Raw genomic sequence first — 18,047 nt, 5'->3', positions numbered from 1 at the left:
TCCCTCCCTCCTTCCCTCCCTCCCTCGTAGCAGTACCTCTGGGTCAAAGGGTATGCACAGTTTAATGACTTTAGGGACATAGTTTCACATTACTTTTCAGAAAGACCTAATTATTTCATTGCTCCACCAAAAGAGCATTATGTGTCTGATTTCCTGCAGTCCCTTTGACATTTTTTATTTTCTATTTTTTGTCAATCTGATGGTATGAAAGTGAAACTTTACAGTTGCTTTAATTTGCATTTCTCCAGTTTCTGATTTGGTGCATTTTTTCCACATGATTATCAGGGTTTGGGATTTTTTCACTTAAGAACTGTCAAAAGAGAAATATTGATTTGCAAATTTAATATGATTTTGACATTATAAAAAGTCTTATTTCCCTAGCGTGGTCATTCTGCTGAAGCAGATTGTAGTAGTTTATGTAAAGATAAACTGCTATTTATTCTGTTGTCATTTTCCAGTTAAATGTAAGAACAGTAACAGAATTATACATTAATATATAATAGTATCATAGATCTAGAGCTAGAAGGGACCTCAGATTCCATTTAGTTTTACCCTCACATTTTACACTAGTTAGGTTAAGTGACTTGCCCAAGGCCATAGTAGGGGTCAGAGGAAGGATTTGAACCAGATTCCCTAATTCTAGTCGGTACTCTTTCACATTGTATTGCTTCAGGAACTTTTTCTGACACCCCCTGTATCTCCGATCATGATTAAATCTTTCTACATGTGTTATAACTGACTTCTTTAGCAATGAATGATTAATAATTTCATTTTCTTTCCCTTGCTTATTCTTAAATACTCAAATGAATTTGTGATCTCATCAATTTGGGAGTCCCCTCTAAACTGGACCATCCTGTGTACCTCTCATCTGTATTCTTTTTTTTAAAAAACCCTTACCTTCCACTTTAGAATCAACACATGGTGTCTTGCTTCTAAGGCAGAAGACTGGTAAGGGTTAGGCAATGGGGGTTAAGTGACTTGCCCAGAGTTACATAGCTAGGAAGTGTCTGAGAGAAGATTTGAACCTAGGATCTCCTGTCTCTAGGTCTGGCTCTCAATCTATTTTGAACCACCTCGCTGCTGCCTCTCATCTGTATTCTTTTGAAAAATTTCAGCACTGTATTCATCTGACTTATAGAGGGCTTCATTAGTTTTTTCCAAATTTTTGAGGATACCAGTGGAACATTCTGGCTGTTCATCTGTCATGCCCATCTCTTGATACTTTATTATCATCACATATTTCTTTGTTATACAATTTTTGATGACATCCTTTATTCCTGGTCTTTGACATTCCTTGTTGATTTTATGTTGAACCTGTTCATACCATGCTTATTTACCAACTCTGGTTAAGTGGTACAAATTGTGTTATTTTTTCCTTCTTGTCTTTTACTTCCTAAAATTGTTATATTTGCCAAAAGACAGTATAAAACTATTAATCTTTATAAGGTATAATATTTTACATTATTATAATTCATTAAAAATGTTTTAGAAAGGAGATTTAAATAGTTTCTATTAGAAATCCAGTGAAATGCTTTGCTGGCTAAAAAGAACTTTTCTACTGTATAAAAGCTTTGTCTTTCTTTATCTTTAATTAAAAAAATTTTTTTTTTTCAGTTAAAGCTAATGCAGAAGCTGGATCAGCAAGGATGTCTCTTCTTATACTGGTGTCCATTTTCCTGTCTGCTGCTTCTGTTATGTTTTTGGTATATAAGAATTTTCCTCAACTTAGTGAGTAAGTATCCAAAAAAGGAACTGAGTTTTCCATTACAAAAATGAGGTACTGCAAATATACAAAAATATCAAAATTGGTTTCCCACCATGGTTCTCAAAATGAGAATAAGATTGAGAGTATATTGCCACAAAAATGGTGTTTCAGGTTCTACAACTAGTATACCACGTCTGTGTTCTCTTCTTCCCAAATCTGCCCTTCACCAGAAAAATTAGGTTTCCTCTCCATTTATGCCCCTGAGCCAGAGGAGGAAGCTATGTTATAATGGAAAGAATAATAGTTTGGGAGTCATAATCCTGGATTTTTTAAAAAAATACTAGTTTTGTGACCTTGGTCAAGTCATTTAACTTTTATGACCTTTACTTTTCTTCATCTGTAAAATATGAAAAAACTTGCCTTCTTTTCCCCACAATAGCTCTACTTCCTAGAAAGGTGGCATACTGTTGTGCCAAGTTCTTTTTCCTTGGCTCTTTTACCCAACTTTTGTTTTTTAGGAGAGGATTGTGCCTTAAATTCCATCAGTGAGTTATTTCCAAACTGAAGTTCACCTTAAAAGACTGAGTATCCAATAATAATCCTAGAGGGTGAAATATCCCATTAACTATTTGCTGTACTCTGAAATAAGGTTAAGTCTTTAGAGAAGTTGAGGAAAGGTTCTAGAGATCAGGAATAAGGTAAAATGATGTGGATGTATGTCCTTTAGTAGTTAGATTCAAAGGATAGATAAGAGCTACTAAAAAGGAAAATAAGATTATAGAACTTGCTTTAAGCAAGGCGAATTTTGCCATGACTTGCAAAGAATGTTATTTTTAGCATATACTATATAACTTTCATATCCCTGCAAAGTGTAAGCTGACTTTTGTAATTAATGTGAATGAATGAAAGAAAAAAATGAGTGTAGGCTTTTTAGCTGCCTGCCATTGCCCAGTAGCCTCAAGGATTTGGTGTTTGGGCATACAGCATTGGGGAATGATCTGGAAAGCAGAGAAGTTAAGTGGATAGCAAGATTGTGAGATCTGCTTTGAGCTTATCCTTTTACATATCAGGAAGAGCTTATTACTCAGCACCTTGTTGAAGAAGATGACTTCATTGGTTACCACTTGTAGAAGAGCTCAAAGTGCAGTGCTTGCCTTGTTGCCATCACCTTGGTACCTGAGGAATCTGCTTTGGCCTCCACTGCTGTGGGTTTGTTGTAGTAATTCAGGTGTCTCTTTAGGCCTGCTAATGCTGGAATCAACCTCTGTTCCAGGCACATGACAACAGTACACAGTGAAAAGGAAAATAGAAAGACTAGAGGAATGCATTTCTGTGTTTCTGGTAGAAAGCTCAAGTGTGTTCAGGGAACAGTGACAAGAATTGGTGAAAGGTCTGGAGAACATGCTATATAATGATTGTTTGGAGGAACTGGGAATGTTTATTTTATTTTTTAATTTAATTTAATTTAATTTTTCACTTTAATCAATAAGCATTTATTAAGTACCCACTATGGATTAGGTTCTGTGCTAGGTACTGAGATGCAGGTGTCAAGAATGAAACAATCTTTCCTCTAAAGGGAATTACATTTTAATAGGGAGATGTAATAAATAAAATTAAATTATGAGGCTGCTAATAGCTTTAATAATTTTATTATATTAAAGTAGTAATAGTAAAGAGAAGGAAAAGTAGGAAAGAGGTACATAGTTTTCAAAAGAAGAAATACAAGCTATCAATAACCATATAAAAATGTTCTAAATTGCTAATAATTAGCAAAATGCATATTAAAAAATTCTTGGGTACTGCCTCACACCCATCAGATTGGCAAAAGTGATAGAAAAGGAAAATGACAAATACTGGAGAGACTGTTGGAAAACAATACATTAATTCACTGTAGGTGGAATTGTGAACTGGTCCTACCATTTTAGAAAGCAGTTTGGAGCTGTGCTCAAAAAGATATTAAATTATGCATATTCCCTTTACCCAGTGTAAAGAGATCAAAGATAAATGTGCACAAATATTTATAGTATTTCTTTTTGTGTTGGCAAATGTTCATAAAACTGAGGGGATAGCTACTTATTGAGGAATGACTGCACAAGCAATAGTGTATGAATATGATAGAATACTATCATTGTACAAGAAGTGAAGTAAATGATAGTTTCAGAAAGACCTATGAAGACATATATGAACTGAAGCAAAGTAAAGTGAGTAGAACCAGGAGAATAATTTATTCAGTGACAGTGATACTGTAAAGACAGACAACTTTGAAAGACTTGAGTTACATGCTACTACCTACCTCTAAATAGAAAGGTGATGTACTAACAGTGCAGTTTGAGGCTGGGGTTTTTTATTTTATTTTATTTTTTTTTTTCAGGGAGGAAGTGACCAATGCAGGAATTTGTTTTAATTGACTATACAAATTTGTAAAAGATTTTGTTTTTCTTGCTTTCTCAGTAGAGATGAAGGGATGGAGGTGAGACAGAATTTGGACATGCAAATAAAATAAAAGTTGAATTTAAAACTAAACCAAAAAAATGGCTACTATATCTGTTTTCCTTAGAACTTAATAGTTCAACAGTGTTAATTTAATTAAATGTCTTGTCTGCAAAGCACCATTTTGGACTCTGGGTCTTTAGTGAATGCTTGTGGATAGATGTGAATAAATTATTAAATGTTTACCTTAGACAAATCTCCACTAGAGGGATACAGAAATTAAACAGCAATAGAGTCCTTGTCCTTAAGGAGCTTATATTTGAACATATATATTTGATCCAACCAGACTAAAGTAAATAGATAAAGCATTTATTTATTTTTTAATTAAACATTTTTTTATTGATTAATTAATTTAGACTATTTTCCCAAAGTTACATGATTCATGTTCTTTCCCTCCCCCCTCCTGGGTTCACTGAGTTAGATAAAGGGTTTATTAAGCATTTAAAATGTACCAGGAACAATGGTAAGCACTGGGTATATAGACATAAGCTAGTAAAATAGGCCCTAATTCAAGGACACCACTTAGAGGGTAAACTCTCTAAGGTAAAGGGAGTATGGTGTGTATGCCTTCATTGGCATGGTGAGGTGTGCCTGGAAGTGGCCTGGGGGCCTGATTTTGGGCAGGACAAGGTATATCATTTCTCAGAGATGATAATTCTAGTGCAGCAGAGTCTAAAGTTATGGTGGGAAAAGATGAAGCTAATGGCCAGAATACAAGAAAGCACCAAATAATTTTGTAGAACACTTCATGTTCACAACTTTATTTTTTAACATCATTTTTTAAAACTCAGTTTGATAATTTTTTCTCAACTAAAATTTTTTTTAAAACTGTTAACTTTGTTCTTTTTCTTTAGGGAAGAACGAGCAAACATGAAGATTCCCAGAGATATGGATGATGCCAAGGCACTAGGAAAAGTTTTATCCAAATACAAGGACACCTTTTATGTACAAGTACTTGTAGCTTATTTTGCTACATATATTTTGTATCCTTTCATGTGAGAAATATCTTCCAGCTGTACATGGGTAATGAAAAAGGGTTTCTTTTAGTGTTTGGTTTAGAAATGGCAATTTTTGTTAATTGTGAAAATGACATTTATAATCATACTTATATACTTTATCCCAGTGGTGGGCAAACTACAGCCTGTGGGCCAGATGCAGCTCCCTGAAATGTTTTATCTCACTGCGGGACATTATTCTTAATCTGATGAGTACAATGAGTAGGATACAATACAATGAAACTGCGAAAGAGTTGCCTTAGAAACAGACTGACAGATAAGCATTTCCTTTCCTTTGGCCCCCTCTTTAAAAAGTTTGCCCATCACTGCTTTATCCCATTAATTATTTACCATCTGTCTAATTTCAAAATTAACTGGAAGTTTTTACTTCTTTATTTACTCCTTCTGTTCTTTTTTCTATCTTAACCTTTAAACTTTTACTTTATGTCTTAGAGTCAACATTAAATATCAGTTCTATATCTAACTTATTCTTTCCCTATTCTTGATAAATGAAAACTTAATTTGTTAGTATCAATATCAAATACATATATCATTTCTTTAGTCATAATTTATAAAATGTTATTCGCTGTATTATTTTTGATACTTCTATCTTGTTCTATTAGTCATTTTATATCCATCCCCTTAGGTGTACCCTCTTTTTTATTTCTCCTACAAATCACCAGCATTTTTATTATTCTTGTTGTATATTTTTTGTATTTAAGTTTATTCAACTACCCAACCAAAAATATGAAAATAGATACCTGATTATACTGCAGAGTGACAGAGGTCTTGCTGAGGTGAAAAGGCTCCAAGTGTGAGTTCAGTAACAGATTGCATATCATCTGAGGACTAGGTGAGCTACATGTGGAGAGGCTCACCACCAGGCCAATGGCTACTATTGCAGTTCATAAAAAACTTAGAAAGGTTGGGCTTCTTAACATGTCACTTATTTGAGGACTTGGTGTGGAGAGGTTTCTATCACATCAAATCCTAAAGATGGTATCGTAAGATGTTAAAGGGACCGTAATCCGAATCAGTGGAGGACGTACACACTGATATCATGGAGGTATCTATGACATCATTTAAATCATGGGTCATTGAAGTGTCTATAATGTGTGTATGTGTGCACATATATGTATACATGTCTATACTTACAGAACATATTACATATATATCCCTGTTCCCCTTTCTCTGTTTCTGTTTCTATATTTGGGTATGATCCTGTGATTTTATTGGTTTAGAGAACTCCTGGATGGAACTTCCTTAGTGATGCAGATTGTCTTCTCCTCTTAAGAGTCTTACAGAATTGCCTGGGGCACTAAGAGGTTAAGTGACTTGTCTATAGTCACATGACCAGTTTGTGTTAGAAACAGGATTTTCTCTATATCACCAGACTGAATCATTGATGTATTAATGTGAGGATTCCCTCCAGCAATGAAGATTGTAACCACCTCATTCATCTCTGTCCATCTTGTACCATTCTTCTTTGTGTTTACCACAGCAGATTTACCCATTCGGCCTGGAGGTTTCCTTGTTTTTTTGACACCATGTGGTTAGCATATGAGTAGTCTTAACTTCTCTTTTCCTAAAATGATTCTTAAATGGCTTCTGTTACTCAGCTTATTCTTCATAATCCTTGTTTATAGTATGTTGAAGATAGCTCATTCCTACCATGTGCCTTTGGTGGCTTTTGGATGATCCTCATTTAATTTCTTCAGAGAGTTGCTCCCATACAGCACCACCAGAATAATGTCAATGTTTAAAAAAATTTTTTTGTGTCAGGGAGAAACTTGGGGTAATTGAAAATGCTTTGTGATTACCCAAAAAGTAATACTGTCTATTCTTCTTGTTCAATTTTAGGACCAATTCTTTGGTCATTTGTACTGCCTTTCCAAAGTACATATACACATAAATACATGCATGTATTGTGTATGGACAAATACCACAGGTTATACATTCAGCTTTGTAACATTGGCATTTTCCTTAATTTTTCCTTTTGAATGGTTTAGCTAAATAAACCTTTTTTTTTTTTTTTTTTTGAGTCAACAGGGGTTAAGTGACTTGCTCAGGGTTATACAGCTAGTAAGTGACTGAGGCTGAATTTGAACTCTTGAACTCTGGATTTGAGTCTTCCTGACTCCAAGCCCAGCACTTTATTCACTATACCACCTAACTGACTCTATCCAAACTTTTTCTTTTCTCATTAAGAAATTTTTTTAAGCAATTACATGTAATAATTTTCCACATAAGTTTTCTGAAGTTATATGCTCCAAATTGTCTCTCTCTCTCTTTCCCTCTCCCCCTTGGAGCTAGCAAGCAGTTCAGTCTGGGTTATATACATATTGTCATGCAAAACATATTTCCATATTGTTATATTTGAAATTGATCTAGTATTTATAGATGTCAATGAATATTGATTGAATATAGCTAATATGGAGATTCAGTTGTTGGCAGTTAAGGAGATAGATGGTTGGATTAGCAGTTGAGGGAATTGGCTGGAGACTGGTTATAATAAAAAATCCTATTTGTTAAACTATAAAAAATGCAAGGAAAGGAAAAGGAAGGATAGATATTGATAGGGGATATATTCCCTATAATTAATCAATTCTAACTAAATCCTGGATCCCAAATCTGTCTCTCATGAGACTTCTCTGAAAAATTCAGGGCTAACCTAACTATTCTATCTATCTATATAAATCTATCTTACTAGATCTATTCTTTTTTTTTTTTTTTTTTTTTTTTTTTAAACCCTTACCTTCCATCCTGGAGTCAATACTGTGTATTGGCTCCAAGGGAGAAGAGTGGCAAGGGTAGGCAATGAGGGTCAAGTGACTTGCCCAGGGTCACACAGCTGGGAAGTGTCTGAGGACAGATTTGAACCTAGGACCTCCCGTCTTTAGGCCTGGTTCTCAATACACTGAGCTACCCAGTTGCCCCCAAGACCTATTCTTAATTATAAGTCTTATCTCTTTATAAATATATATGAATTAATAGCTGTTCCATTCTCCAAAACCAAACTTGCCTGTCAGGATTTTTCACAGGCAAGCTGTCTGTGTAAGACCTATTCTCTGCTGCTCCCCTGGAGAGTTCCAGAGGAAACAGCTTCAGTAACTCACTCTAAACCAGTTCAGTTACTAATAGTCTTCTGAGATATAATTATGAATTTTCCAACTATCCATCACCCCAAATCTTCTAAGAGTCACAGAGCTCACTCTCTGAACACCCACTCTCCACAAGAAGGATTCAGAGAGTGTCCCAACCACCTCTCTCTAGGGGGTGCTGGGAATTCCTTACCTCTGACCTGAAAATTCCTCTACTGGTTAAAGAAGCCAAGGTGAAATTTCCTATCCACACATCACAGAGACAAGGAAAGAATCTTTTCCCAAGTATTTATTTCTGTGTTCTAATTATGCTCTATACCTAATCATTAACAAATTAATCTTTATACCTAATCAATAACAAATTAATCTTTATAGTATCATTCACTTTGTAAATGAATAATCTTATAAAACCAAAACCCCAAAACATATACCCAAATAAACAAGCAATAAATCATATGTTTTCTTCTGCATTCCTACTTCAATAGTTCTTTCTCTGAAGGTGGATAGCATTCTTTGTCCTAAGTCCCTCAGAATTGTCCTAGATCATGGAATTGCTGATAGTAGCAAAGTCTATCACAATTGATCATCCCATAATATTGCTGTAATTGTGTACAGCGTTCTGTATCTGCTTATTTCACTCTGTATCAGTTCATGTTCTTTCCAGCTCTTTCTGAAATCATCCTGTTCATCATTCTTTACAGCATAATAGTATGCCATCACTATCCTATATATTTTGTTCAACCATTCCCCAATTGATGGACATCCCTTCAGTTTCCAATTCTTTGCTACCACTAGAGCAGCTATAAAAGTTTTTGTATAAGCAACCCTCCACCCCCTTTTGTTAAAATCTTTTTGGGATACAGACCTAGGAGTGATATTACTAGATTAAAGGGTATGCCTTTGGGCATAATTCCAAATTGTCCTCCTGAATGATTGGATCAGTTCACAATGCCACCCATAAGACATTCTAAACTTTTTTATAAGATTATGGATCTCATCTAGGACCTGATTCCACAGTATTCCTGGACTTGCTACACAGTCAGCATGCCATCTTCAAAGATAAGGCATCAGGCATTTATTATTAAGCATTTACTGTGTGCCAGGCACATTTTTTTTTAAGGATTTAGAAATTTTTTTTAAGTTTAATTAATTTAGAATATTTTTCTATGGTTACGTGAATCATGTTCTTTTTCTCCCCTCCTTCCACCCCCTCCCGTAGTTGAAGAACAATTCCACTGGGTTTTACATGTGTCATTGATCAAGACCTATTTCCGTATTATTGATATTTGCACTAGGGTGATCGTTTAGAGTCTGCATCCCCAATCATATCCCCATCAAACCATGTGATCAAGCATTTGTTTTTCTTCTCTGTTTCTATTCCCACAGTTCTTCCTCTGAATGTGGATAGCATTCTTTCTTATAAGTCCCTCAGAATTGTACTGAAGCATTGCATTGCTGCTAGTAGAGAAGTCCATTACATTCGTTTTTACTACAGTGTATCAGTCTCTGTGTACAATGTTCTTCTGGTTCTGTTCCTTTCACTCTCCATCAATTCCTGGAGTTCTTTCCAGTTCACATGGAATTCCTCCAGTTTGTTATTCCTTTGAGCAAAATAGTATTACATCACCATCAGATACCACAATTTGTTCAGCCATTCCCCAATTGAAGGGCATCCCCTCTTTTTCCAGTTTTTTGCCACAAAGAGCTTGGCTGTAAATATTTTTGTACAAGTCTTTTTCCTTATTATCTCTTTGGAGTATAAACCCAGCAATGGTATGGCTGGATCAAAGGGCAAGCAGCCTTTTAAAGCCCTTTGGGCATAGTTCCAAATTGTCATCCAGAATGATTGGATCAATTCACAACTCCACCAGCAATGCATCAAAGTCCCAATTTTTGCCACATCCCTTCCAACATTCATTACTCTCCCTTGCTGTCATTTTAGCCAATCTGCTGTGTGTGAAGTGATACCTCAGAGTTGTTTTGATTTGCATTTCTCTAATTATAAGAGATTTAGAACACTTTCTCATGTGCTTATTGATAGTTTAGATTTCTTCATCTGAAAATTGCCTATTCATGTCCCTTGCCCATTTATCAAGATTTCTTATACAATTGATTTAGCTCCTTATATATTTAAGTAATTAGACTTTTGTCAGTTTTTTGTTATAAAGATTTTTTCCCCAATTTGTTGCATCCCTTCTAATTTTGGTTGTATTGGTTTTGTTTGTATAAATCCTTTTTAATTTATTGTAATCAAAATCATTCATTTTATATTTTGTAATATTCTCTATCTCTTGCTTGGTCTTAAAATCTTTCCTTTTCCATAGATCTGACAGGTAAACTATTCTATGTTCACCTGATTTACTTATAGTTTCCTTCTTTATATTTAAGTCATTCACTCATTCTGAATTTATCTTGGTGTAAGGTATTAGATGTTGATCTAAACTAGTCTTTCCCATACTCTTTTCTAATTTTCCCAGCAGTTTTTGTCAAATAGTGGATTTTTGTTCCAAAAGCTGGGATCTTTGGGTTTATCGTACATTATCTTGCTGAGATCATTTACCCCAAGTCTATTGCACTGATGCTCCCTTCTGTCTCTTAGCCAGTACCATATTGGTGTCTTTTTTTTTTTAAACCCTTAACTTCTGTGTATTGACTTATAGGTGGAAGAGTGGTAAGGGTAGGCAATGGGGGTCAAGTGACTTGCCCAGGGTCACACAGCTGGGAAGTGTCTGAGGCCGGATTTGAACCTAGGACCTCCCGTCTCTAGGCCTGGCTCTCAATCCACTGAGCTACCCAGCTGCCCCCAGTACCATATTGTTTTGATGACCACTGCTTTATAGTACAGTTTAAGATCTGGTACTGCTATGCCCCCATTCTTCACATTTTTTTTTTCATTATTTCCCTTTATATTCACGATCTTTTGTTCTTCCAAATGAACTTTGTTATAATTTTTTCTAATCCTCAGTAAAAAAGTTTCTTGGTATAAATGTTAAAAATGATAAAGGCTGATATAATAATAATTATTAGTATTTTAATTAAAGCCATGTTGATAGATAAAGTTACTAGACCACGCGCTTATAAGAATTCAAAATCGCCGCCCTCACCATTACTGTCTCCCGTCTCTTCCCGAGTCTGCTGGCCAAGAGAGAGCTTCCCTCCTAACCCAGGAGATTATAAACTCCTCTCTGCGTCGACGTAGGCCTCCCCACACCCAAAGAACCGGAAACGGAAACCCGTTGGACCACAGGAAATGTAGTTTGATACATTTCCCAAATTTCACTTTTACAATTCCCCGTGAGGTCCGGCAAAAAAAAAAGGTTAGTCCTTTTTTCTTCGCTGGCCCTGTAAAAATAGACAACTTCTAAAATTTCCAGGAATTTGGGGATAAAAGAAATAGATGAACAAATGGTTAAAATTAGCCGCATTGACAAAAACCAATTTGGGGCAGTCCCCTATTGATATAACAGTGTACAATTAAAACAATATATACAATTCAATTTCAACTCCCCATAGTTCAATCAACTGCACCCCAAAGTTCAAAATTTTGTCTTCATGGTACAGTGAAGGCTTTTCAGACATCTTCATAGTGTCTTCACCAAACAAGTTCGTCGTCTGGATTCTGGGGAGATGGTAGGATCCTTATCCTGAAATTATTCTCAAAAGAATTTAAACTTTACATTATAGATTACAAAACATACATTTTCTTCTAAGATTTATACAATTCCCCGTGAAATTACTCCTAAAAGAGTTAAATATACATATATTTTTACATTATCGAATTTTAAAAAACTTAACAAATATCCCCGTGAGGTAAATCTTAAACACACCTTTTTTCTAAAAAAAAGGGTATCTCAGGTCAGCTAAGGATGAGTGGCTGAGTCCTTGGGGTTATATGAAATCAATTGGCAAAATACAAAGAATAAAATTCAAGAAAAAAGAAGAAAAAATTAACTTGTGAATGAAATGTAAAATGTGCAAAAAATCTGGGGAAAATAAACTTAGACCTTTCAATGAAGGCCTAATTAAAGTGAATTCAGCAAATTGCAATTACCCATTCAGGGCCAGGACTTAAGGAAAATGTCTCTCTCTGATCTGACTTATCATCAGCTTTTTTAGGGAACTGAGCCAAATAAATAACCAATCTTAGGTGCTTTTTTAGGAATCTAAGTCGAGGGGACCCACGTCCTCTAAAGTTTTAGAAAAGACTGGAACTCCAGGACTCAAACCCCAATTTCCAAGCCCTAAAGTATTGACATGGAACTGCTGCAATTATGCAGATCTTAGTCAGTCAAGTCTCTGACCATGTGTTTTCTTTAGCACTATTAACGGCTTTCATATTCCCTTCTGGAATCATAGAGGCATTTAAATCACAGTCCTATAGGCTCAGGTATTTGCTGTAGAATCAGAAAAAGGATAAATAATGATTATATATGTACATCCAGTACAAGATGAGAAAAAGGAAAAATCAATTGCTCATTAGAAAAATGTTTTAAAAATCAAAAATATATATATAGCTTAGAACTAGAAGGGTTATGTTACCCAAAAATGAGATTCTCTGTGAGAGAAAGTGGGTTTTACAAAACAGCAGATTCACAATGCACATTCAGATAGAGTACCATTATTTCCAATAGCACATTTTAAAACAATGATGTTTAAAATCATTTACTTGTTACAACCTGTAACCCTTGGCAAATGCTGTTATTGCTTCCATAGCAAAGAATATACAGGAGCTCCTTGACTCTCTGTATTTAAAAAAATCCTGGGTAGGAATGCGTCTACCCATTCCAGGCAGTAATGCCTCTTATAATAAAATATATAAAAGCTTTATCCTTTAAGACAACAATTCTTAAGGATTTAAAGTAAAAGTTAAAAAGATCTCTTGTAAAATTACAAGGTAATATTCAAAGCATGGAACTTTCAAGGTTCTTTACCAAGACAGAATAAATTTTAAAAGACATGTGCTTCTATAAATCCAGTAGTATCAGATCAACAAGCTGGTCAAAACCTCTTACCAGTTCTAATAGATTTCTCTCATTATCTTAAAATGATTCAGTGTAACAGGAAAATCAACGAAATAAGCAAGATTAATTTACAAAACACTAATTAGCAAAATACAGTAAGATACAGTCTCTTAAAAGTCATTCAGTTCTGAAAGGTTTTTTTTTTTAATAATCAGTCTTTGCTCAAAGTTCTGAGCAGGTAGGGGGTGAAATTTCTTCCCCTGAGTTCAGTTCTTAATCACAAGCAAGTCTGAATAGGCCATTCGGCCCCATTAAAGGTAAACGCTAGGTCCACGTGGGGTCAGGTCGTTGGGCTCGGGGCTAGAGAAAAAGTTTTGTAGAAAATCCCACGTGTAGAGCTTGTGTGGGTGGCTAAATTAGGTCTTTAGAGAAACACGTGGAAGGCTAGAAATAGGGAGAAAGGGGAATATACTACCAAATCTTTAGCGGCAGAGCTGAAGCAGTCTCTGGAGGATGAGATCTTGGCAAAGGCAGCAGCCAGGGCTCATCCATGTTGGAGCTCGGGTTGAAGTGGAAGCGGCAGCACTGGGATTGGAACTAGCAGGATTAGCAGTCAGGATCGGAGATCACAGGGACTGGAACGCTGGCAGGGTTGTAGTCAGGAGATCAGCGGCAGGAATGGAGGTCAACTGCAGAGACACACTGGCTGGGCTCCAGCATTTTAGTGTAAAGCCAAAAGCCCAAATCGGCTGGCCTGACCTCCCTCCCAAGGTGGTTTGGGCTGGACTGGTTGGCTGAGTCCCGCCAGAGGCAAAAACGTGCTCTTGCTTTTAGCAAAAGCATAGCAAGGAAAACCACTTTCCCTTTTAAAAAAAGTGCTCAAAAGAGCTGAGCCAGATGGCCAAAAAGCAGGCATGGCTATCGTTAGGCTATCTGGAAGATTTAGAGTTCGAATTTCGACCTTCTTGTTCGCCAAATTATAACGATAAAAAATGATAAAGGCTGATATAATAATAATTATTAGTATTTTAATTAAAGCCATGTTGATAGATAAAGTTATTAGACCATGCGCTTATAAGAATTCAAAATTGCCGCCCTCGCCATTACTGTCTCCCGTCTCTTCCCGAGTCTGCTGGCCAAGAGAGAGCCTCCCTCCTATCCCAGGAGTTTATAAACTCCTCTCTGCGTCGACGTAGGCCTCCCCACACCCAAAGAACCAGAAACGGAAACCCGTTGGACCACGGGAAATGTAGTTTGATACATTTCCCAAATTTCACTTTTACATTGGTAGTTTGATAGGTATGGCACTACTGAATAAGTAAATTAATTTGGGTACAATTGTCATTTTTATTATGTTTGCTCATCCTACCCATGAACAATTAATCTTTTTCTAATTATTTAGATCTAGTTTTAATTGTGTGGAAACTGTTTTGTAGTTGTGTTCATGTAGTTCCTGTCCTTGTCTTGGCAAATTGATTCCTAAATATTTTATATTATCTAGGGTGATTTTAAATGAAATTTCTCTTTCTAACTCTTGCTGCTGAGATGTGTTGGAAATACATAGAAATGCTGATGATTTATGTGCATTTATTTTGTATCCTGCCACTTTGCTAAAGTTATTTCCACTACTCTTTTAGTTGATTCTTTAATGAGACCATCATATCATCTGTAGAGTGATAGTTTAAGTCTCCTTATTGCCTATTTTAATAGCTTCAATTTCTTTTTATTCTCTGATTGCTATTGCTAGTATTTCTAGTACAATATTAAATAATAGAGGTTATAATGGGTATCCTTGTTTCACTCCTGATCTTATTGGGAATGCTTCTAATTTATCCCCATTGCATATGATGCTTGCTGATAGTTTTAAATATATACTGCTTATCATTTTTAGGAAAGGCCTTTCCATTCCTGTACTTTCTAGTGTTTCCAGTAGGAATGAGTGTTGTAGTTTGTCAAAGGCTTTTTCTGCATCTATTGAGATAATCATCTGATTTCTGTTGATTTGGTTGTTGATATGGTCAGTTATGTGGATGGTTTTCCTAATATTAAACCATCCTTGTATTCTTGGTAGAAATCCCACCTGATCATAGTGAGTAATCCTTGTGATCACTTGCTGGAGTCTTTTTGCTAGTATTCTATTTAAGATTTTTGCATCTATTTTCATTAAGGAGATTGGTCTATAGTTTTCTTTCTCTGTTTTTGATCGTCTTGGTTTTGGAATCAGTACTATATTTGTTTCATAAAAGGAATTTGGTAGCACTCCTTCTTTGTTTATTTTGTTGAATAGTTTGTATAGTATTGGGGTTAGTTGTTCTTTAAATGTTTGATAGAATTCGCTTGTGAATCTGTCTGGCCCTGGGGATTTTTTTCTTAGGGACTTCTTTAATGGCTTGTTCAATTTCTTCTTCTGTTAATCTAGGCATTTTATGTTTTCGTAAATAATCATTCATATCACCATGTTGACATAATAGCCAAGTTTGTAGAATCAGGATGCTCGGATTGGTTCCAGCTTTCTTTGCTACTAAGCCACCATCTTGGGTCTCCCCCTTGTAGAGTTAGAATGAACCATGACTGGCCTAGGTTGTTCTCCGAAATGTAGACCTCCCAGAAGGAGCTCACAAATGAGGGAAGAAGGTTTAATTTGGTGGAGCATCTGAAGGCCCTCATTGTCTTCAGAGTGCCCCACTTCACTTGGACATCATATAGTCTCTCCTTTGTGTTGAGGGGTACGTACCTTTGGAAGGAGCTAGTGGCATTATTTTATGTTTTGCCTGATATTACTGATCATAAAGTTCTTAAATAAGGTTTTCTCTTATATCTTTCAAAGTCTTTTGTGTTTTTTTTAAATATAAATGGGAGATACCTTCATATTGGAAAGACTCTTAAGTATTTTGCTCTAATGAATCAAATACTTTTTTTATATTCAACAAACTATAAGTACAGCTGGATCCAGATATTCTTCCATCTTTTGGTAAGTTGTCTGATGGTACTTATGACTTACTGCTGAATATTGCTTTTTTACCTTCTCAGTACTTTCTAATACTTTCATCAAGGATAAACTTAGTGTTTTTAGGTTATTCTCATCAAACACTTTTATAGATGGAAAAATAGCCATGTATAGATCTTTATGTTATGTTTCACATTTTTTGTGATAATAATAAATGTTAAGGCCAGCTAGGTGGTGTAATGGATAGAGCGCCATGCCTAGAGTTAGGAAGACACAAGTTCAAATGTAGATTCAGACTCTTAATAATTGTGTGATGATTAGCAGGACACTAATTAAACTGTTTGCCTCAGTTCCTCATTTGTCAAATGAGCTGGAGAAGGAATTGGTAAACCACTTCAATATTTACACCAAGAAAACTTCAAATGGGGTCATGAAGAGTCAGACAGGACTGAAACAAGTGAACAGCAACAATACAGGTTTAGATTTTTCCTCCCTCATGTCTCTTAGTTATCTTCTTTAGAAATCTTGATTCTATCATATCTTCCTCAATTCTTACGGTAGAATTTCTCTACTTCATTCTCTGCAACAGGTGGTGGTAGTAATGATGATAGCGGATATTTATATAGCATTTTAATGTCTGTAAAGCTTTTTACACATAATTATCTCTTTTAATCCTTACAGCAACCATGTGAGGTGCTGTTATTATGTGCGTTTTATATATGATTCATAAACTCAGAGGGACAGAATTTGAGGGATTTGCTGAGGGGACACATTTTTAGTGTTTGATTCAGTATTTGATTTTAGGTCTTATATCTAGCACTCTTGAGCCAGCTTCTTTCTGCAAAATGTCCAAATATCTTCTAGGTGTTCTCATGTTTTTGCATACATGATAAAACTAGCTCCTTTCTTGGCTTCATTTATAGCAAGAATGTTAAGATTGATATGATTCAATTCCTCCAATAAAATGTCCATTAATTAGTTGTGGGACAAAAAGGCTTATATTTAAAGCAACAATAGCCAAATTAATGCTAACAGCTTTTCTAAAAATTAGGTGAGTTTTAGCATACAGTCTATCCTTTTCTTCACCTCAGTCATCATTACTTTAGAAGTGGAAGGGGGAGGGGAGGGAAGGGGAATTGTATAGGACCAAAAGCCAATTTATTTACTTTTTATTTAATGAATTGCTCTCAGGAAATTTATTACCAAGTGGCCAGATAGTGAACCTTTCTGCCCTTGTTAAGTCAATCCTCAGAAAACAAGGCCTGTCTGTTGTCAGGATTATATTTAAGGCTTTTCTAGACTTCATTAGACCTTGTACTTCTTTGGCATATCCTTCAAAAATCCAGTGCCATTTCAATGCTAAGATAAGGCATTGAAGTAGGACTCTGAAAAGGGGGAATCAGGTGGGAGACAGACCCAGAGACAACATATAACATATTCATACAGATCTTAGGATCATTGATTATAGAATGATAGAACTGAAAGAGAGCATTGAGTTCATTAGGTTCAAACTCTTCATTTTAAGTATAAAGAAATAGATTCTACACTGTGAGTGACTTCTCTATTATTGTCACATCTAATTAGTGACTGAACTGGGAAGAAGACAGTTTACTGACTCAGAGAGATGTGTTGTTTCTAATACACCTTGTTGCTTCTTCTAAATATGTATCTCTTGTAATGAATCTCTTAAATGAGCAGTACCAATGAAAATTCCCCTAACTGATGATCTCAATAAGATCTAATATTTACATAGGGACCAACTTATTTCTTTTTATTAAATACGTAATGATGTATATATTTTTATGCACCATATCTTCATTATTCTCCCACTTTTTTACTCTTTAATTA

The 18,047-nt window shown here is 35.5% G+C and overlaps 1 protein-coding gene across 1 annotated transcript in view; it reads left to right on the top strand.

Annotated features, from left to right (window-relative positions):
• TMEM41B (transmembrane protein 41B) overlaps positions 1-18,047 on the top strand; it is a 55,626-nt gene that overhangs the window by 21,622 nt on the left and 15,957 nt on the right. The window contains exons 2-3 of the mRNA XM_044681819.1: positions 1,615-1,732; positions 5,050-5,178. Of these exons, the coding sequence (XP_044537754.1) occupies positions 1,615-1,732; positions 5,050-5,178 (247 nt within the window). The remainder of the gene's footprint in view (positions 1-1,614; positions 1,733-5,049; positions 5,179-18,047) is intronic.

This window comes from Gracilinanus agilis, chromosome 6, assembly GCF_016433145.1.
Source record: "Gracilinanus agilis isolate LMUSP501 chromosome 6, AgileGrace, whole genome shotgun sequence".
NCBI lineage: Eukaryota > Metazoa > Chordata > Mammalia > Didelphimorphia > Didelphidae > Gracilinanus > Gracilinanus agilis.
Note: the sequence above shows the minus strand (reverse complement) of the source record. Positions and strands in the feature narration are given on the sequence as shown.